Source organism: Eutrigla gurnardus (assembly GCF_963514095.1).
Source record: "Eutrigla gurnardus genome assembly, chromosome: 1".
NCBI classification, from domain to species: domain Eukaryota; kingdom Metazoa; phylum Chordata; class Actinopteri; order Perciformes; family Triglidae; genus Eutrigla; species Eutrigla gurnardus.
The window spans coordinates 36,234,004-36,256,368 of record NC_139915.1 but is presented as its reverse complement, the minus strand read 5'-3'; the positions used below and the strand labels follow the sequence as shown (position 1 = coordinate 36,256,368).

Sequence of the window (22,365 nt, the reverse complement as noted above, 5' to 3'; positions counted from 1 at the left end):
TTTCCTTCCTCAATAGAATGGATATATCATTATTTATGGTAACATTAGCTGTTGACTAGATGGACATATCCGATGGAATAAGGTGATATTTGACAGAACCGTCAAATTCATTTTTGCCTCCCTTTCATAACGTTATATAGTTTATGGTGATTTACATGCAAAGACCGAAAGACGACTCGAATGTCCAGCCGCTGCTGGCAAACGCGCCGCCGAGCCTGAACAATGTGCTGCTCTCTACTTCTGAAGGGATCACACAGCATGCGCGGCTGTACACAGTTTTGAAAACGTTTTGTGACGGGGAAACGTACCGAAAACATGTTGTTTGCCATTGTGCATTGAACTGAACAGGGCGTATTGAACGGTTTGGTAAAATACCGAATATTGTTGCATCCCTAATATCAATGTATTGTCAAATGTGGAATGACCGATGAGCCAGACAACAGTCAAGAGATTATCAGACAGCCTAATGAAAAATATGGTTAGACCCCTTACCCCATTCATTCGTCTTGCCATGATTTCCTTCATTGGGAAGACTGTCTGTCGCCTGCATTTTTTGCAACCTTAAATGACAAAAGCAAAAAACAGGTTTTTGGAATAACAGTTCAACAAGTCACAGATCCTGTGGGTATTCAAAAGAGTGGTGGAGCAGTGTCATGCTGGGAAGCAGCAGCCCAGGCAGACAGAGCAATACTACAAGAGAGCTAGGGAGCAGCTGGCTACTGGCTAACAAGGGGGACAGAGGTAAGAGGAAGCTGGCAGAGAAGTTGGATGTGACCATGTACACTGTTGTTTCTGTGAATGACACTAGTCACACAAACAAGTCCAATAGCCACCCAGGCAACATCAAGACTTAAACAGTCACTTAAACAGTTTCTCAGAGTAGCCTCATGCAGTCTTGTGTACTTAAACACATTTCATCTAACAATGCCTATGCCATAAAGTGCCCACAGGTACACAGTGAAGTTTGAGTCAGGCCTAAGGTCATTTCACAATCTCAAGTCCCAAGAGGCAAGTACATGCACATTGTCTGTAGTGACTTTAAAATGCTGAGCTGACACAAAAAGCATTCTGATAAACATTCACGTCGAGCTGAACCCAACTAATACCTTTTAAAGTGGACCAAAGCAAAAAGCACTCCATTCTTTTTGTGCACACATTATGAGTTCATGTCAAAGAGGAGGACTCAGATCTCTTCCTAGTACACCTAAGCTCTGATGGGGCCTCAGTTATCTAGTGCTTTGTGGGCTGTGTAGTTGCTCTGCGTTGATTGTATCATCAACTTCCTTATATGCATGTTATGAACTCTCTGGTATTAGGCCATCATCCATTATCATCTTAATTATAATAATGACATTATATCATGTTTAGTATTATTTTTGCTTGTTTCACAAACACACAAATAAGTATAGTATTAATGTCTGGGTGTTTTCACATATTGTCCCCTTAAACTGAACCAAACCTAGTCCTTTTAAAGTGAACCAAGCAGTGGACCAAAGCAAAAAGAACGTCACATTATGAGTTCTCTGAAAGAGGACTCGGATCTCTTTCTGGTCTACTTCAGCTCTAATGGATCTCATCCTATGCCTATTCACACTCACCTGCAGCTGGGGCTGATCGTGCCTTTCCTGGGAGCGTGGCTGGGGCTGAGGGTGCAAGGGGAAAAGTTAACCAATGACATTTCACATTCTTACGGGAGGTGCTGATGTTGGAATTCAAAACTGAGCTGGAGTGGCACTGCTATTGATAGCTAAAATAACAGAGAGATAGTAAGAAATGGTAAGCCATGTCATAGTATATAGTGTAGTTCAATGACTTATTTGTTGTTGGCATGATCAAAGTTATTCATTAGAATTAAGCATTTACTGAAAACAAACTTGTTGGTTATACAATTACAAAAGTATACAACTTCAAGGAAAGGCAGACGATTAACTGCTAACATCAGACTGGCATGGGTGTATTTGACCCTTTATTAACTGATTGTAACAGGTGAAGTTCACCTGGGTTCATTTGTTTTTGGCTAATACAACAATAACAAAAGGGACACATTTACAGATTGGGTGCCACAAATGTGTACTTACACTGTCTTTTCTTTTTCCGCGGATGCTCACTTTGGGGCTTAGGGTCTGCAGCTGGGGATGAGAGTTGGGAAAAGTTAGAGAATTATATATTCAGAGTCTCGGGGGAGCAGCTAAATTCATTGAAAGACATGGAATTCACCTTGTGTAACTTGTTTTAGATTAATACATTGATTACAAAAAACATGGGACAAATTTACAGATTGGGTGCAACAAATGTGTAATTACTCTGCCTTGTCTTTTTATGTTCCTGGGGCTGGGGAATATGCTGGGGCTCCTGAGGCTGTGACTGGGGCTGAGGGTCCACGGGACAAAGATCAAGGATGATATATTCTGGCTGGTCTTCGGGGAGGTGATGGTCTTCAGGGTCTGGCTGGAGTTCAGGGAGGTGGTGGTCTTCGGGGTGGGGCTGGCCTTCGGGGAGGTGGTGGTCTTCAGGGTGGGGCTGGAGTTCAGGGAGGTGGTGGTCTTCGGGGTGGGGCTGGCCTTCGAGGTGGGGCTGGCCTTCGAGGAGGTGATGGTCTTCAGGGTGTGGCTGGTCTTCCAGGTGGGGCTGGCCTTCGAGGAGGTGATGGTCTTCGGGTGGAGCTGGTCTTGTTGGAGCTGGGGCTTGGACTGGGACTGGGACTGGGACTGGGACTGGGGCTGATCTGTTGTGGAGAACAAAGTAAGCAAATATTTCAATTCTGTACATATGGTCAGAAGAATCTTCAGAAAACAATAATGAACTCTGCATGAAACTAATCTTACCTTTTATTTTGAGTATAAACTCATAAGCCGTCTTCATGTTAATCAGGAAGTCGCTTAGTCGCTTATCATTTGGCAGATTGGTCACCACATCTGCACCCACTTGCCCTTGCTGTTCCTGTGGCTGGTGAACAGGATTGGCGTAGAGCCCAAGGCAGAACGTTTTTGAACCTGAAATTAAACAAGCACATTAGCAGTACACAATTAAACTACATTGCTACATAAATCTACTATCTAGAGACCCAATCTGGCAAAAAATAGTTTTGATCACTTTGATAATTAAATAGTGTTTTCCATTTGATTAGAGACATTCTGTGAAACTGATACACAGAACTATTCTTTCATGAGGATTTTTTAATTGCAACTGCCGGTGATCAATTTCAGTTGAAAATAAGTGATCAGATGTTGTGACAGTACTAAATATGGGTTCCACTCCACACTGGAGTGGGTTATTATATTACTGCGTACACAACTGACATAATCAACTTCCTTTACAAATCATTGTCTTTTTTCATCTTACACACATTACTTTGTACAACCAACATTCACATAGTGTAATGCGCTAGGTGATGGTGGTGTAGTGAATAGAGGTCTGGGTTTCTAAACACTGTGAGGCTAGTTTCTCATCGCAAGACTCCTACCCCAGTGTGGACTGAGGACAGTCTGGAACTGATCTGATCTTAACTCTTTAGCAGACTGAGTGTTACCAGTTTATGTGTGGGCTATGCAGTGGTTTACTAGTTGGCCTGTGTTGTTGGCCATTTACTCTGTGGAAATCTGGAGTAACTAAGAAAAACACTGACATAGTTGATGGTTCAAGTGAAAACATTAGGAAATCTTTTTGGTAGAGTATGTATATTTTAGAAACTGGTGTTGTGTACCAGGATATTGTTAAAATGACCCACAAAGCCATTTAGAATACATGCTGCATTCATTTAGGACCTCTGCCACAGAAAAAAAAGTCCACAGCCTATAAGGCCAACTTAAATCATCAAAGTGTTAAAAATCCTGTATCTTAACCTCAACTTCTGTTAACTTCAAAAAAGCATGTATATTCCAGATATTTATTTCAAGTTTGTATTGAACAGATGAACTATTGTTTTCCTTCTGATCTATGCATCCACAGACGGGGTCCTTGCCCCATCACACATTATCAATGAAAAGTGACAGAAATCATGTTGGGGGGGACTGACTTTCTTGAGGGAGAGAGATTCTATTTTCTGGACTGATGGAAATGATCCCCTTAAGACGGACAGATGGATGTGCATGTTAAGGTAAATACTGTGCGTAGTTTACCTTAACATGCACACATTACCGCTCAATTCATGAAGTATGAGCAGTTTTACTTACAGCAATATTGGCGGAGGCCACCACCCGCGCTGCATTCCGCTGGTTTATGACTCCCTGCCCCCACTCACTTGTGTGCAGATCTTTGGATTTTTGCAGCTTCAGGTTTCTGCAAAGGCTTCTGAAACACCCGCTGCATGATCTACTGTTGGCCTGATTCAAACTAACAGCCACCTTAATATCCTGGCAATAAGTCCCCTTAAGTTTTAGATAATAGCTTACTTTAACATCTACACCCAGCAAACAAGAGTAAACAAATGTCAAAGTTACAGTTACTTATTTGGCATGCTACTTTATCCTGAATATTGGCCTAGTTTACATTTTCAAGACAGCACTATGCTTCATTTAGCACTAATCTAACATTATCATTATGTTTGCTAGCTTAAAGCACACTTAGCTAGCTAAGAGGCTAACCTATATTGTGCAGCCTGTTGCACATTTCAACAAGGTATTACATATCTCTAACCCATGAAATTGATACAGTGCAGTCAGAACGACAACAACGTCTCTTTCTTCGTCTGTATCCGACGGTGAGGGATTTACATGCGGGTCATAGAATATGAATGAAAATTAATTTATTTGTTTGTTTGTTATCCAACTCCACTTACTCAGGAGCTAAATACTAATAAAACAAATACAGTCAAGCAACCCGCACGTTGGCTAATCCCCTTGCAGTATGTGACGAGTAGGGATGAGACTGTGTTGGCCAAAGTGATGCACCATGCACGATAAATGATTGCCTGAAGGAAAATATGTCTTCCTATTCATTTATTTGTTTGTTTATAATCCAACTCCATGGTCATATCCCCTCTGCGTCACTGTCGGACGCAGAGGGTCCCCTCTGCGTCCGACAGTGACGCAAAGGGGATATGACCAATCGTCAGTATGTGACGAGTAGGGCTTATCACAGACAGAGGGAAATGACTTCATAAATTCATGCAGAGCTGCTTCAGTATGCTTTGACTCAAATACACGGTCCCACTGTATGTTCTGTACGTCTTCAATAAAGGCATTATCACAGAAATGTCTCTTCTATATCATTTTAGGTCCAACTTTGGGGACTTTCACTTTTCTTGCCATAGCAATCATGTTATGATCACTAAATCCAATTGGCACTGAGACGACCTTTGAGCATTTATCTCCTGAATTAGTAAAAAGATGATCTATGCAAGTTGAAGACAATACACCTGCATTGTTGATATGTATTCTGGTTGGTAGATTTATCATTTAAGCTAGGTTACATACGGTGGCGGTGTCATTACGCTTTCTTTTCATAGGGCAGTTTTTTGAGAGCCAGTCTATATTTAAGTCTCCTAAGAAATACATTTCTCTGTCTGTGTCAGAAACATTCTGAAGCATTGCACAGACTTTTTCAAGATATGCTGCATCCGAGGAAGGTGGTCTACAGCAGCAGCAGATTAGTAATGGCTTTAGATGTGGCAAGTGAACCTGGATCCAGATTGATCTACATCTGTCAAGTCCAGATCTCCTCTTTGTTTTATTGGAATGTGGTCTTGTACATAAAAGGCTCCTCCTCCCCCGTATCTGTTTCTATCAAGTCTAATTATATTGTAACCTTGTATAAATACCTCAGTATTGTCAATTGAATCGTCCAAATGAGTTTCAGAAATCGCTACTATATGTAGATCATTTTCAACATTATTTTACTCAACTCAGTTACCTTGTTTTTCAGACTACAGATGTTTAAGTGGGCAACTTTGAGTCCTTTTTTGGGAAGTTTGATAGACATTTAAAGTTAGTAAGGATTTGCAGAATAGATGTCAACTCTAAAAAATAAAATAAAACCCATAGTAAAAACACAAAAACATGTAGATCAGCAAACCACAAACTATGCAAATGTTTCCAAATCCTTTAAGCTCCTGACCATTAGCACTTGTGCCTGCTCAGGTGCACCATTTAGCTTTATGTAGACTTTGCAGTTGGACGACCATGTTGCTTGTATTTTTCCCTCTTTGCGTCGGTACCGAGCTCTTTTAGCGATGTCAGCATTGCTCTTCTGGTTGGCGTTGCTCGTCTGGTTGGGAATAGAATGTTTGATAGTAGTTTGGAAAGCGTTGTTTAACTTTCTCTGGACAAGTTTCTATTTCTTTTGTTGCAGAATTTCTTCTTTTATGTTTAGTTCTATCCGCTTGTTGTTTTCTTAACTTCTATGATAGAAGTTTCAGTGATTTCCCACCGACTTCATAGTATTGTTGCTTTGTGAAAAGGAGTTTTCTTTGGATTTCCTGAGTATTTATTTCATCTATTTCTTTTTTTCATTGTATAATCTTATGTTTGTTGTCATCTTGGGGAGACTTTGCATGTTGGTTCTGTCGTCTCTTCAAGTCCTCTTCTCATGTTCTAACTTTTTCTTCTCTAATTGTCTTCTCATATGAGGAGATGGCTATTATTTGACCCCTGATCACCGCTTTTAGTGCATCCCAGAGAATAGCTGGAGTCACTTCTTCATCATCATTATTTTCCAAATCCATTTTAATGTCACTTTTCAAGGTATCTTTAATAACTTGGTTATTGAGAATGTTTGAGTTCAGTCTCCAGAGAGTGGACTTCCTCTTCCTGTTCAACTGGACTGACATAGAAATGGGACCATGGTCTGAAATAGTACTGGCTCCTGTTTCACAATCATCCACTCAACTTGTTTTCCCACATTGATTTTCTGCAGAAGACATGAACACACATTCTTTGCCGTTCCTTCTTTCTCTGTACCTCTGTTCCCTCACCATACAAGGCGGCAGTGTGTTACCCCAAAATACATCAAACACATAAACACATCATTTTAATATCACAGGATGTGACAGAGCTATTTAAATGGGCAGGAAAACATTTCAACGTAACAACAAATCTCCTCAAAACCATGACAAGATATACAGGAGGGAGAACAGCGACCTCTGCTGGGCAAATTAAAACAGTACGTGGATGGGAGAAAACGAAAACGAAACTTCTCACATGTAGCACAAGTAGGCTACAGGTCCCCGTCCCATGGAACAGGTAGTAGCTGTTTGTCTGGTTAGACTGCAGCGTTTCTCTCCGCCTCCTGTTGATCACATCTACTTCCCCAACGAGGCGCGGCTCATCTGGAACCAGCCTCATATATTCATGTGAAGACTGAAGCCCTTGCTGTCTGTGATCACCTGTCGACGGCGGCCTGAGGTAAGCTGACGACAGCCGATGGGAACTTGTGATGACTGATATGTGGGCTGCTTGTGGCTCCGTGATGCGGATCACGTTGGTGCTGGTTTACCGGAGACCTGTTCTTGTGTAACGCTGGCTGGATGTGTGGAGATACCATGAAGTACACACGTCCTGTACTCAAGTAGAAGTACGCATACTTCCATCCATCCATTTTCTACCGCTTATCCTGTATTTGGGGTCACGGGGGGGGGGGGCTGGAGCCAATCCCAGCTGTCATTGGGCGAAGGCCACTTGTGTTCAAAAATACTCTGGTGAAAGTAGAAGTACTGGTTCTACTTCTTTACTCAAGTCAAAGTGTAAAAGTACTGGCTCTGACATCCGGAAGTAAAAAGTATCACTATGAAGGACAATTCTACTGGCTGTTTGTTGACAAGACCAACTGAAACTCTCGTCAAATTAATGAGAAAATAAATAATCGTTGATTCCCCTCAAATGTATTAAAACTAAAGTAACAAGCCTGTTTTGAAAATGTGATGAGTAGAAAGTACAAATATGAGTTGTTAAATGTTAAATGTGATTTAGGAAGGAAGACGAGCTCTTCTTGTCCTGGTTCTTGTTTGCTTGTTTACTCCGTCGGCTGCATAGCTGTGAAGTTATCCAGTTCACCAGCCGTTTGTGCTTTTGACTCACATCTAGAAAACTGGGCTCATGTGGGACACGCCTGATCTCCAGTCCCTTTATTTCCTGTTCCAACTAAATCTAGTCATCAGGACGGTTACTAGGTTTAGACTGAAATGACGCAGCTTCAAGGGGGCGGGGTCACAGAAAAGGGGCAGGGCTAATGTCAATCAGAAGCTGTCAGTGACGTATAGGATTCTGACTAAATGAATGTTGAGGATATAAATCAGTCATAAATAATCATCAAATCATGTTTGTGATTCATTCAAGCAACAAAATATGCATCGAGTTGTTGGAATGTGTTTTGGTTTGTTGGTCTCTAGTCGTCCCACTTTCTCAAATCTGATGCTAATGTGGGACAGCATGCTTTGGGTCATCTGGGACAGTCATGGAAGCTCTCTAAACGGGGAAAGGTGCATTCAGGGACTTCCTGAATCAAACCAGGAAGGAGAAACTACCTGCAGATATCAGACAGGGCTTCATGGCAAATACAGTCGGTCCCGGTCTAAACACTGATTGTCTAGATAACTAGCACATACTCAGCTAGCTCTATAGCTAGCAACATTAGCCTGCCAACTAGCCCAGTTAACTCCTTGGTCTCATGCTGGTAGACAATGTTCTGTTCTCTCGCTCTCTCTATCGGATTCATGAAGCTTAACTAGTGAGAATCTGAAATCTAAATGTATTGTATCAGGATGCAGGAGCAGAGACCAGACTCCCCTGGACCTGGACCTGGACCCAGCTGTGTGTCCATGAAGAGTGGCCAGTCTATGGGTTACCCTTTTAATTTTAAAACTGGACAAGCTGCTGATGGAAGGTAAGAACTGAACCTGAACTCTCTTTAGCGGATGAATCAGGTCTAGACCAGCCCCCTTAAACAGTCACTCAGAGTCCACCAGCCCTGAATCCTGCAACCCGTCAGGTCTTCTGAGCCACGATGATGTGAGAGAGTGACAGTGTCGTGTTTCACTGAAACTCTCATAGAAAGGACCAATTAAATGGTTTTTAACTGGGATTAAACTACAAAATAATAAATATACAATCAAACCTTAAAGAGACAGTGAGGAGAAAACCTTCTGAAAGAAAAGACTCATAGACGCCGAGAAACCTTAAGAGTTAGAGAGAAGCTAACTTGGCTAACATGAAGGCTAATGACAAAGAAGAGTAGTGGGGAGGCTAAGCTAAGCTAAGCTAAGAACAAAAAGACTCCAAACCAACAGACACCAAACTGGAGCACCGTCTTCCTCTCACTCAAGGGAGGTTGTAGAGTAGTAAAGTAAGACGCTTTATATCCAGCAAACTCTTATTTTAGGTGTTAAGGTAACTGATAATGCCCGAGGACGTGTCTATTATCAGGAGGTAATGGACTACGTGGAGGCCAGAACCGTCCGATGCCCAGTGGAGAGTTAGCAACCAAAATGTAACGTTTTTTAAGAGTCATAACACCGTTTTCCCATCATTGTCACCCCATACAGTTCTAATGCAACGGAAACGTTGTCCACTGCTCCTAGTGTGAGTGTAGCACTAAGACGAGTGTTCACATGTCCATGTGGTCTCATGTGACCCAGATCCATTCAAAGTATTGATCCTGACACTAGCATCAACTCTCAGAACATGACTCATCAATATAACCAAAGCAAACTGATTAATGAAGCTTAACTAGTGAGAATCTTAAAGTGTATTTATTGTATCAGGATGCAGCAGCAGAGACCAGACTCACCTGGACCTGGACCTGGACCTGGACCCAGCTGTGTGTCCATGAAGAGTGACCGGTCTACCTGCAAAACGGCATTGACCCAGAAAACACCCCAGCCAAAAGGAAAAAGAAAGACTCGGCAACAGACACAGACGACCGACACACCACCGAAATTAAGGTCAGTCTGCTTGACAGCATAAACAACAAACTGGATCTTCTAACATCACGAGGAAGTTAAAGACATGCCTGGAATTTCCCCAAAACAGCATTGTAACACTGCAAAAACCAGACCTGTTAATACAAATGCATATTGTTACTAAAGAAAATAAACTGATGAAAGAAAGTGGACCTACAAACCCGCTCCATGCACGACATCCCAGAATCGTTAATCCCAGACTTCATGACAACCTCACGTAGAGGAGGGTCTGTTCTAAAGGGGATCTGAGCCTCAACAGGCCAGCCACCTCCTGCTGGGTCTGGTGGCGGCCCAAAGGAGGTGAGGACAAGGCAGCAAGGAGGAGGAGACGGGAGACAGATTTAAACTTGTATCATCAAGTTAAAACCTACATTTAAATAATAAATAAATCCAGAAAGTTCTTCCCGGATCCAGCTGTCCTGACCGGTTCTGACTGCCCCATAGCCACGCCAATGCCTCTTTGTCCACAGAGCCTGACCAGAGATAACCCTCTCCTTATATATTTATTATTATTATTATTATTTTCTGTCTTTTTTCCTTTCCTCTCCCTCACTTTGATTAATACTCTCCTCCTTTTGCTCTTTCCTCTCTCTATCTTTCACACAGAAAACTCCTCCATTCACCCAGTGAACGGTCTATGGCTGAACAAGCTGCTGATGGAAGGTAAGAACTGAACCTGGACTCTCCTTGGAGGATAAATCAGGTCTAGACCAGCCAGAGAAAAGTTAAGAGTCAGAGAGAAGCTAACTTGGCTAACGTCACAGCTAATGCCAACTTCTTTATTTATCCGTTCTCTGTCTCTAGAGACACACACACCCACACACACAAACACACACACACACACACACACACACACACGCACACCCCCCCCCCCCCCCCCCACACCCCCTCAAGTAAAGTACAGATACCTGAAAAGTCTCCTTAAGTCCAGTAACCACGTATTTGTACTTTGTTCCTTCCATCTCTGGTGAAATGTGATTTAGGAAGGAAGACGAGCTCTTCTTGTCCTGGTTCTTGTTTGCTTGTTTACTCCGTCGGCTGCATAGCTGTGAAGTTATCCAGTTCACCAGCCGTTTGTGCTTTTGACTCACATCTAGAAAACTGGGCTCATGTGGGACACGCCTGATCTCCAGTCCCTTTATTTCCTGTTCCAACTAAATCTAGTCATCAGGACGGTTACTAGGTTTAGACTGAAATGACGCAGCTTCAAGGGGGCGGGGTCACAGAAAAGGGGCAGGGCTAATGTCAATCAGAAGCTGTCAGTGACGTATAGGATTCTGACTAAATGAATGTTGAGGATATAAATCAGTCATAAATAATGATCAAATCATGTTTGTGATTCATTCAAGCAACAAAATATGCATCGAGTTGTTGGAATGTGTTTTGGTTTGTTGGTCTCTAGTCGTCCCACTTTCTCAAATCTGATGCTAATGTGGGACAGCATGCTTTGGGTCATCTGGGACAGTCATGGAAGCTCTCTAAACGGGGAAAGGTGCATTCAGGGACTTCCTGAATCAAACCAGGAAGGAGAAACTACCTGCAGATGTCAGACAGGGCTTCATGGCAAATACAGTCGGTCCCAGTCTAAACACTGATTGTCTAGATAACTAGCACATACTCAGCTAGCTCTATAGCTAGCAACATTAGCCTGCCAACTAGCCCAGTTAACTCCTTGGTCTCATGCTGGTAGACAATGTTCTGTTCTCTCGCTCTCTCTATCGGATTCATGAAGCTTAACTAGTGAAAATCTGAAATCTAAATGTATTGTATCAGGATGCAGCAGCAGAGACCAGACTCCCCTGGACCTGGACCTGGACCTGGTCCCAGCTGTGTGTCCATGAAGAGTGACCAGTCAATGGGTATCCCTGATCACTTTAAAGGGAACCTAGCTGCTGATGGAAGGTAAGAACTGAACCTGAACTCTCCTTAGAGGATAAATCAGGTCTAGAGTCAGAGTCAGAAGCTAACTTGGCTAACATGAAGGCTAACGACATAGAGAAGTAGCAGCGAGGCTAAGCTAAGCTTTGAACAAAAAGACTCCAAACCAACAGACACCAAACTCGAGCACCGTCTTCCTCTCACTCAAGGGAGGTTGTAGAGTAGTAAAGTAAGACACTTTATATCCAGCAAACTCTTATTTTAGGTGTTAAGGTAACTGATAATGCCCGAGGACGTGTCTATTATCAGGAGGTAATGGACTACGTGGAGGCCAGAACCGTCCGATGCCCAGTGGAGAGTTAGCAACCAAAATGTAAAGTTTTTTAAGAGTCATAACTCCGTTTTCCCATCATTGTCACCCCATACAGTTCTAATGCAACGGAAACGTTGTCCACTGCTCCTAGTGTGAGTGTAGCACTAAGACGAGTGTTCACATGTCCACGTGGTCTCATGTGACCCAGATCCATTCAAAGTATTGATCCTGACACTAGCATCAACTCTCAGAACATGACTCATCAATATCATCAAAGCAAACTGATTAATGAAGCTTAACTAGTGAGAATCTTAAAGTGTATTTATTGTATCAGGATGCAGCAGCAGAGACCAGACTCCCCTGGACCTGGACCTGGACCTGGACCTGGACCGGGACCCAGCTGTGTGTCCATGAAGAGTGACTGGTCTATGGGTCGCCCTATTAATTTTAAAACTGAACAAGCTGCTGATGGAAGGTAAGAACTGAACCTGGACTCTCCTTGGAGGATAAATCAGGTCTAGACCAGTCAGAGGAAAGTTAAGAGTCAGAGAGAAGCTAACTTGGCTAACGTGAAGGCTAATGACAAAGAGGTGGATCTACACTAAGCTCAGCTAAACTAAGCTGGGTTTACATCGGAGCTACTTGAAAACCTGGTGCATCAGCATCAGACTCCAAGTGGGTCTGACTAAACTGGGTACTTGATCAGCCATATCAAGTACAGTTCACCAGCTACACCATCTGGACCAAGACCTGAATGAGGTTTCCTGCAGGTTTGAGAAGCCAACAGTTATCTACTAAGATGACTTTAACACGTAGCTGTAAAGTTGACCTTGAATTATGAAGCTAACTTTGTTAGCAGTTTCACACCAGAATCCACATGGATCCAGATCCAGTAAGGTTGCTGCAGGGTGCTGCTCTGCCGCTTGTGTTCATCAGAACCCGAGGCTTCAAAACCGTAGTCCACAAACCAACGGGTGACGTCGCCATGACAACGTCCACTTGTGATCTCCAGTCTGTGCTTTAGTGACTCTTTGAACTTGGTTTTCTCCACAGAGTTCAGCAGATCTCAGAGGTTCCGTTTACCCGGCAGCATCAAACACACCTGGACTCCATATTTATGGTGAGTACATGTACAAGCTCACCTTTCACTATTAACCACATCCACTACAGATTCAATGCTGAACAGGTTCTAGTGGTCTCCATGCTGCTCAGACCCACACATGAATCCCATGTTGGGTTCTTTAGAGTTCATGTTCAGTTTATCCTTCTGTTCCAGCTGCTGGAGGAGAACATCTGCACTTTTGTGAAGAACGAGCTGGAGAAGATCCAGAAGGTCCTGAGTCCAGATTACCCAGAATGCTTGGAGAGTGAGGAAGAGGAGTTGTTGGACGGTGAGGATGAAGAGCAGAGGAGGAGCAGAGAGGCGTTTCAGAAGATCACAGTGGACTTCCTGAGGAGAATGAAGCAGGAGGAGCTGGCTGCCTGTGTGCTGATGGGTAAGAGGATTTTAACAGATTTAACATGGTGGAAAGAAGAGAAGGATTCAATATGAAGAACTTCATATTTCCAAACTCTTAATAGGCTGCACACAACTTCAATGTTTGTTAATGTTCGGATGTCAGAATCGATATTCCAACACTCAAGTTCTACAGAGTTCAGACAGGATCACGACCGTTTCAGAGAAACAGGTGTTTCACTTCACCCAGTGACCGTGTTAACTGGTGACTTTCAGCTCGTAGGAACTAAATGGTTAGGTTACGGTCTACCAGGATATTTAGAAAACCCAACGGTACTATTTCCAACACGTCATCATCCCGTCTCTTTCTATGATGCTGTATTGTGATGTGTTGTAGTCATAGGCGGCCTGGGGGGCCCCCAAACATGATGGGATGGCCGATCAAAAGAAACAAAAAGAGTGAATAAATGAAACTTGTGGTGAAACTGTAGGCTAGCCCTTTTTAAACAGCGTCTCTGCATTATCTCGGGAGCGGTGGTTCGGCAATTCTCCACAGATGGTGATTCACACAGAGCGAAGCATCTCCGCCGATCACCTGTGATTCCCACAGAAAGTGAGGCTCCTAATGAGGCGCGATGGTACACGTCATGATGATGACGTTGGCGTCAAACATCCTGGAAAGTGACAAAGTTAGGTTTTTCTCGCTAAAGTAGCCTACATAATTCCATAATGGGCATCAGGTCGCTGTCTGACTCTGTCACTCGGGAAGGAGGCTGGGGGAAAGTTCCCTGAAGTCGGGAGGGCTGACAGTCGCAGTGATTTATTTAAAAGAAAATAAATTAATACATTTATTTAAAACAGATCACCACAACCGTCGATTTGAACTCAGCGGGGTGTTTGTGTTTGTGGTGAAAATACATTTCCATCACAAACACTCGGTGAGTTAAGGTTTTTTGCCGGTGACAGACGCTGTTTTTCAGGCAGAAATGTGAGGAAGAGTCGGCAGGACAGGCGGGAGGACGGACGCTTCTCCACGTACAGCTGTGGTATTTTTTTCCTCATATAAGTTGTCAAAGACAGTTAGAGTTACTACGTTCCTGTTGTTTGGTTCTGTAATGTTACTGTGTGGGACATTTCTCTGTATTTAGTTGAGTGAAGGACCTGTGCAGTTATCAGACTGTCCGACCGACGCCCGCTCGCTCCGCGCCTCCGGATTATCAAGTAACATCATGCTGGATCTAAACTCTAACGCAATAACGTGAAATAACAGCAAGGTCAAAAACAGAGACAATAAAAGTGCAGCTGTGTCATAACTTGTATCAAGTTCAAAAATAGAGACAATAAAAGTGCCACTTTGCAATCTGTTCAACAACAAAAAGACAAGCAATGCATTTGGCAAGACAGGTGAGCAAGTGAATGTATGAGACTCCTCCCTGCATTTCCACAGGCCCTGTTTTTGTGAATGAAGTATCTGGGGGCGGGGCGGTCAGGTAACGCTGAGTGGCCTTGATGCCTGTCAGTCATGATGCGTCGCGTCTCCTCACCTCTCTGCTGTGTCTGCAGCTGAGCACTGTGATGCGTGTCTCTCTCCCCGGGCCGGGAGTTATCATACCGTAAAATACCAAATAATCATTTGTTTCAATCACTTCACAGACGAGGCGTTTATTTGGGACAGGTGTTTAATTCCTTCATCTCAAAAATCCGGGATGAAAATATCACAAACTTCTCCAGCGTCTCTGTGAATTCTCTGGCATCCTTCTGCAAGTGAAGTTGTTGCGGCGGAGGAAACGATGTAGACAACGAATGTGTCTTCAAAATAAGAGCGTTACATTGCACCCTATCGGAGTTTAGAACTGGGTTCTTAGCGGGGGGCTTTTAATTTGAAAGTAGCGGCCGCTGCATCCTTTCAGGTTTCAATGCATCAGAGACGCATGGGTGCAAACATATGGGTAATTAAATGTTTCATGGGATAGGGCCTCATACATAGTATTGAAACGGGCCCCTAAAGCCTAAGGCCACCACTGGTTGTAGTGACTGACTCGTGGAGCTTTGCAGCTGCATTTCAAAGGGTTATATCCTTCAGTTCTGTTTGTCTTGTAAAAGTCTTTTATTTATTTCATGTTGCACCTGATTGATATTGTCTCCAATAGTTCTGATTTAATCATTAAATAAGTCACTCATACTGAGGACTACAGGGATACATGGCTCTAACACATGGCTTGTTCATAGACTGTAAAAGGGTCTGTAGGATCCACTAACTGGGTTCCTTTGTTGTTTATCCAGGAACCGCTGGTGCAGTGTACCAACGTAAACTCAAGTCTAACCTCAAGAAGAAGTTCCAGTGTTTGTTTGAGGGCATCACTAAAGCCGGAAACCCAACCCTCCTGAATCAGGTCTACACGGAGCTCCACGTCACAGAGGGAGGGACTGCAGAGGTCAATGAGGAACATGAGGTCAGACAGATTGAAACGGCATCCAGGAAACCAGACAGACCAGAAACAACCATCAGACAAGAAGACATCTTTAAAGGCTCACCTGGAAGGGATGAACCAATCAGAACAGTGATGACAAAGGGAGTGGCTGGCATCGGGAAAACAGTGTTAACACAGAAGTTCACTCTGGACTGGGCTGAAGACAAAGCCAACCAGGACATACAGTTCACGTTTCCATTCACTTTCAGAGAGCTGAACCTGCTGAAAGAGAAGAAGTTCAGCTTGGTGGAACTCCTTCATCACTTCTTCCCTGGAACCAAAGAAGCAGGAATCTGCAGGTTTGAAGGGTTCCAGGTTGTGTTCATCTTTGACGGTCTGGACGAGTGTCGACTTCCTCTGGACTTCCACAACAACGAGATCCTGACTGATGTTACAGAGTCCACCTCAGTCCAAGTCCTGCTGACAAACCTCATCAGGGGGGAACTGCTTCCCTCTGCTCGTCTCTGGATAACCACAAGACCTGCAGCAGCCAATCAGATCCCTCCTGGGTGTGTTGACATGGTGACAGAGGTCAGAGGGTTCACTGACCCACAGAAGGAGGACTACTTCAGGAAGAGGTTCAGCGATGAGGAGCAGGCCAACAGGATCATCGCCCACATCAAGACCTCACGGAGCCTCCACATCATGTGCCACATCCCGGTCTTCTGCTGGATCACTGCTACAGTTCTGGAGGACGTGTTGAAGACCAGGGAGGGAGGGGAGCTGCCCAAGACCCTGACCGACATGTACATCCACTTCCTGGTGGTTCAGTCCAAACTGAAGAACGTCAAGTATGATGGAGGAGCTGAGACGGATCCACACTGGAGTCCAGAGACCGAGAAGATGATTGAGTCTCTGGGAAAACTGGCTTTTGAGCAGCTGCAGAAAGGAAACCTGATCTTCTATGAACCAGACCTGACAGAGTGTGGCATCGATATCAAAGCAGCCTCAGTGTACTCAGGAGTGTTCACACAGGTCTTCAGAGAGGAGAGAGGACTGTACCAGGACCAGGTGTTCTGCTTCGTCCATCTGAGTGTTCAGGAGTTTCTGGCTGCTCTTCATGTCCATCGGACCTTCATCAAGTCTGGTGTCAATCTGATGGCAGAAGAACCAACAACCTCCGGGGCGTCTGAAGTCACCAGAGACAAACCTGAACTAACACATCTGCACCAGAGAGCTGTGGACAAGGCCTTACAGAGTCCAAACGGACACCTGGACCTGTTCCTCCGCTTCCTTCTGGGTCTGTCACTAGAGACCAATCAGAAACACCTACGAGGTCTGCTGACACAAACAGGAAGTAGCTCACAGACCAATCAGAAACACCTACGAGGTCTGCTGAGAAGCTCACAGACCAATCAGGGAACAGTCAGGTACATCAAGAAGAAGCTTGATGAGGATCTGTCTCCAGAGAGAAGCATCAATCTGTTCCACTGTCTGAATGAACTGAATGATCGTTCTCTGGTGGAGGAGATCCAACAGTACATGACTTTAGGATATCTCTCCTCCCGTAAACTGTCTCCTTCTGAGTGTTCAGCTCTGGTCTTCATCTTACTGTCGTCAGAAAAACGTCTGGACGTGTTTGACCTGAAGAAATACTCTGCTTCAGAGGAGGCTCTTCTGAGGCTGCTGCCGGTGGTCCAAGCCTCCAGCAAAGCTCTGTAAATATAGTTTTTATATTCAAAATACAACGAACCACCATGGAATTACAAGGTTCTATCTGCATTCTGAATGATTTGATTGGTTTTCCAAACAGCAAAAAGTAAATAATAAATAGTAGTCATCCAAATAGTTACTTGAGGAAAAAAGTATTTAGTGAAAAAACTATTCAAGTACTGAGTACTTGCTGATTTACTGTTTCAATAATCAGAACCTGAAAGTAAAATAGACAAAAATATAAAATATCAATGTGCAAATTCATTCGGCTCCACCAAAAGAACAAATCACTAAAGAAACCCAACTCTTTTCTCTGCAGTTTGATGTTTAAAGGCGCTATATGTAAGAATGTGGCCAAAAACGGTACTACACTCAAACTCAAAACACTGCGGCGAGTCGTATCCGCCTCCCCCTCCACCCCCTCCCCTCCAGACTCGAGGTTGCCAGAGCTGTTGGCGTATCCAAACGCGCCGAAGGCAGCCGGACAGCGGAGTAACAACGTAACTCATTTCCATCATAGAAACAAACGTTAGCAGCACAGCTCGTAACAGGACAGTGCTAATGCTGCTAGCGTTAGCTGTGCTGCTAACATTTGTTTCTATGATCTAAATGAATAATGTTGTTACTCAACAGTTCAAAGTATTAGAAATGTCCATCCCCGTCAAGCTATGATGCTAACTTAGTTAGCCAAGCTCAACTTACCCGTCTAGGAGAAGAGTAGCCAATTCTGCATCCGATTTCAAATTCCTCTCAGCTTTCTACTGTCTCCACCGTTCAAATGCATCCCCTATATAGACCCCCGCTTTGCCTCGGTTTTTATCTTGGCGTTTTTGTGAATCATAACGAGCTCTTTTGGGTTTCGTTGCCTCCGCCATTGTAGCTCAGTCGAAACTGGCAACCCGTGGTTGCTCGGCAGCTGAGACTCTACTGACTGCAATGATTTGTAGACGCCAGTGGGTGGCGCCACGTGCCAAAACATGTTTTCAAAACATAAACAGGATTTGCGGTCCACAAAATATTTTTTTAAATGCTAATATTTTGGCTGTACTGTTGTTGTTGGTGAGTTCAGTATGTTATATGATCATTATTCCTGAGTCTCTATGACATATTAGGAGGATTTTACGGCCAGTTGCTTTAGATTTCTTACATATTGTACCTTTAAATATTTGGGCATCAAAATGAACGTGTTAACGCGGGATGATTCATTTGTGGATTTAACACATTCATCTTTTTAATGCATTAACACTGTTGGCTCTCTGTACGTTGAAGTATAAAGAGAGAGAGAGTGAGACGGTGAGTATGAAGTCATCGGTTAGATTACAGCGTGGTACAGTGTGCAGCAGTGTATTGTGGGTACCGCATGTTTGTCGGTGAATAAATGCTACAACCAGACACAAGCTAACATTCCGTGTCTTGCCGTCAGCCGTCTGATAATTAAAGTGAAGGGGATTAGCACCGAAGTAAGCCAGACTTGTTCTGTTTTTTATTCTACATTTCTGATTCCTCTTCAGACTCAGTGGCTGTAACCTCTCAGAGAGAAGCTGTGAAGGTCTGTCCTCAGTTCTCAGCTCCCAGTCCTCCAGTCTAAGAGACCTGGACCTGAGTAACAACCACCTGCAGGATTCAGGACTGGAGCTGCTGTCTGCTGGTCTGAAGAGTCCACACTGTGGACTGGAAACTCTCAGGTCAGACTCAAGGACTTTGAGAAATTCTAATTCTAATTCTTACTAGAAATTCTAGTAAAACATGAACAGAATCAATGATTTTCAAGGAATACAAAGAGTTTTCTCATCATGTTTGAACACGTGAAGTTAGTGTTGGAACAGTGTCCACAGAAGTTACATTGAATTCTTTTCTACCACATTTTACATTTATTTCTGGTTTTAGGATGAGTTTTTTTCTCATTGATAAAATCCTTGCTGGTTAAGTTTAAAGGTCAATGAATGAAATGTTCTTGTTGGTCTTGTGAAGGACTGCAATACAAACACAAGTTAAGTCTTTGTAAAGCCTGTTTTCGATCTTGCTGAGGAGTTTTCATTGTTAATTCCAAGGAGACGAACAGTTGTTTGTTCTAGTTTCATCACACATTTCTGATTCCTCTTCAGACTCAGTGGCTGTAACCTCTCAGAGAGAAGCTGGGAAGGTCTGTCCTCAGTTCTCAGCTCCCAGTCCTCCAGTCTAAGAGACCTGGACCTGAGTATCAACGACCTGCAGGATTCAGGACTGGAGCTGCTGTCTGCTGGTCTGAAGAGTCCACACTGTGGACTGGAAACTCTCAGGTCAGACTCAAGGACTTTGAGAAGTTTACCTATGAAGCTTCCAATGATCCGTTTACATGCACCAAATATTCACTTCTTTGCTCTTATTCCTGAAAAGACACTTTTGCTACTAATCTGTTTCCATGGCTGATGAAACCCGTTTCTGCTGGTAACGATCTAACAGCAGAAGAACAAAATCACTAAAGAAACCAAACGTCTTGTTTGTCTTTCCCCTGCCGTTCTAACTTTGAATAGTTTTACAAATCCAGCTGGCGTTTCTAAATGCTGTTGTCGTCATGAGGCTATGAACTCAGACAGGACGGCGTTTGGTTTCCTGGTGTATCTGGGACTTCACAACATGTACAAAGCAGCAATAGTGGTTATTTCATCCGTGATGGAGGAACCCTGGTTGTTTCTACATGGAGATAAGCCCCGCCTCCTCGCTGGTGTGTCTAGCATGAGTGTCGTGACTAAACACAAATGATCCCACAAATAAAACCAATTCATCCTGCAGTCAAACTCAAACATCACTTCAGGTTTGGTGTGAACGCAGCAGAAGAACTCACTTTCTGCTTGGAATGATAAGATTCTATCTAGTAAAACATGAAAAGAATCAATGATTTTCAAGGAATACAAAGAGTTTTCTCATCATGTTTGAACACGTGAAGTTAGTGTTGGAACAGTGTCGACAGAAGTTACATTGAATTCTTTTCTACCACATTTTACATTTATTTCTGGTTTTAGGATGAGTTTTTTTCTCATTGATAAAATCCTTGCTGGTTAAGTTTAAAGGTCAATGAATGAAATGTTCTTGTTGGTCTTGTGAAGGACTGCAATACAAACACAAGGTAAGTCTTTGTAAAGCCTGTTTTCGATCTTGCTGAGGAGTTTTCATTGTTAATTCCAAGGAGACGAACAGTTGTTTGTTCTAGTTTCATCACACATTTCTGATTCCTCTTCAGACTCAGTGGCTGTAACCTCTCAGAGAGAAGCTGTGAAGGTCTGTCCTCAGTTCTCAGCTCCCAGTCCTCCAGTCTAAGAGACCTGGACCTGAGTACCAACGACCTGCAGGATTCAGGACTGGAGCTGCTGTCTGCTGGTCTGAAGAGTCCACACTGTGGACTGGAAACTCTCAGGTCAGACTCAAGGACTTTGAGAAGTTTACCTATGAAGCTTCCAATGATCCGTTTACATGCACCAAATATTCACTTCTTTGCTCTTATTCCTGAAAAGACACTTTTGCTAAAGTTCACATGGCGGCTCTAAAAGAGCAGTTGAACACATGAATGTCTGATATGAGATGAGACTCCAAGTTTTGTATTTGACTTTATTCTCAGAATACTTGTTATTTAATTAATAATGTTACTTAATTCCTCCAGTTCAATATGAAAACTGACAACAAACAGAGTTGAGATGTTATTGAATTACAGTTTTCTTTGCTAGTTGGTTTAAATCAGTAGCCAGATCTTTGTTGGGACACCAGGTCTGAAGACAGACCACATAGACTGGTTCTACTGTTGTTTCTTGACTTCTCGTCCTCCTCTATCCGTCTCTGTCCATCACTCAGCCACGCTTATCCCACCCAGTACAACATCAACACAACAACAGAGAATGATCACTTTTTCTCAGTTTAAAAGTCCCCAGAAGTGACAGAAGTGTGTGTGTCTTCAGTCTGTCAGGTTGTCTCATCACAGAGGACGGCTGTTCTTCTCTGGCCTCAGCTCTGGACTCCAACCCCTCCTATCTGAGACAGCTGGACCTGAGCTACAATCATCCAGGAGACTCAGGAGTCAAGCTGCTGTCTGCTGGACTGGAGGGTCCACACTGGAGACTGGACTCTCTCAGGTGAGGACAGATGGACAGACATCAGACTGGACTCCCAGGTGAGGACAGATGGACAGATATCAGACTGGACTCTCAGGTGAGGACAGATGGACAGACATCAGACTGGACTCTCTCAGGTGAGGACAGATGGACAGACATCAGACTGGACTCTCAGGTGAGGACAGATGGACAGACATCAGACTGGACACTCTCAGGTGAGGACAGATGGACAGACATCAGACTGGACACTCTCAGGTGAGGACAGATGGACTCTCAGGTGAGGACAGATGGACAGACATCAGACTGGACACTCTCAGGTGAGGACAGATGGACAGACATCAGACTGGACTCTCTCAGGTGAGGACAGGTGGACAGACATCAGACTGGACTCTCAGGTGAGGACAGATGGATAGACATCAGACTGGACTCTCAGGTGAGGACAGGTGGACAGACATCAGACTGGACTCTCAGGTGAGGACAGATGGACAACAGTCTCTGACTGAGGAGCTGGGCTTCATGTTTCCTGGTGTTTGCATGTCTTCCTGCAGGGTGGACCATGGGGGACAGCAGAGACTGAGACCTGGTCTGATGAAGTGTGAGTATGTCTTCAGTAACTCAGC

General features: G+C 43.7%; 2 protein-coding genes across 2 annotated transcripts in view; both read left to right on the top strand.

The window, feature by feature from the left end:
- LOC311018579 (uncharacterized protein) overlaps positions 1-22,365 on the top strand; it is a 722,019-nt gene that overhangs the window by 44,880 nt on the left and 654,774 nt on the right. The window contains exons 6-10 of the mRNA XM_084017608.1: positions 8,695-8,817; positions 9,695-9,874; positions 10,499-10,555; positions 11,666-11,794; positions 12,418-12,558. Of these exons, the coding sequence (XP_083873734.1) occupies positions 8,695-8,817; positions 9,695-9,874; positions 10,499-10,555; positions 11,666-11,794; positions 12,418-12,558 (630 nt within the window). The remainder of the gene's footprint in view (positions 1-8,694; positions 8,818-9,694; positions 9,875-10,498; positions 10,556-11,665; positions 11,795-12,417; positions 12,559-22,365) is intronic.
- The window catches only part of LOC311018753 (stonustoxin subunit alpha-like), a 136,592-nt gene that overhangs the window by 17,650 nt on the left and 96,577 nt on the right, over positions 1-22,365 (top strand). The window lies entirely within an intron of this gene.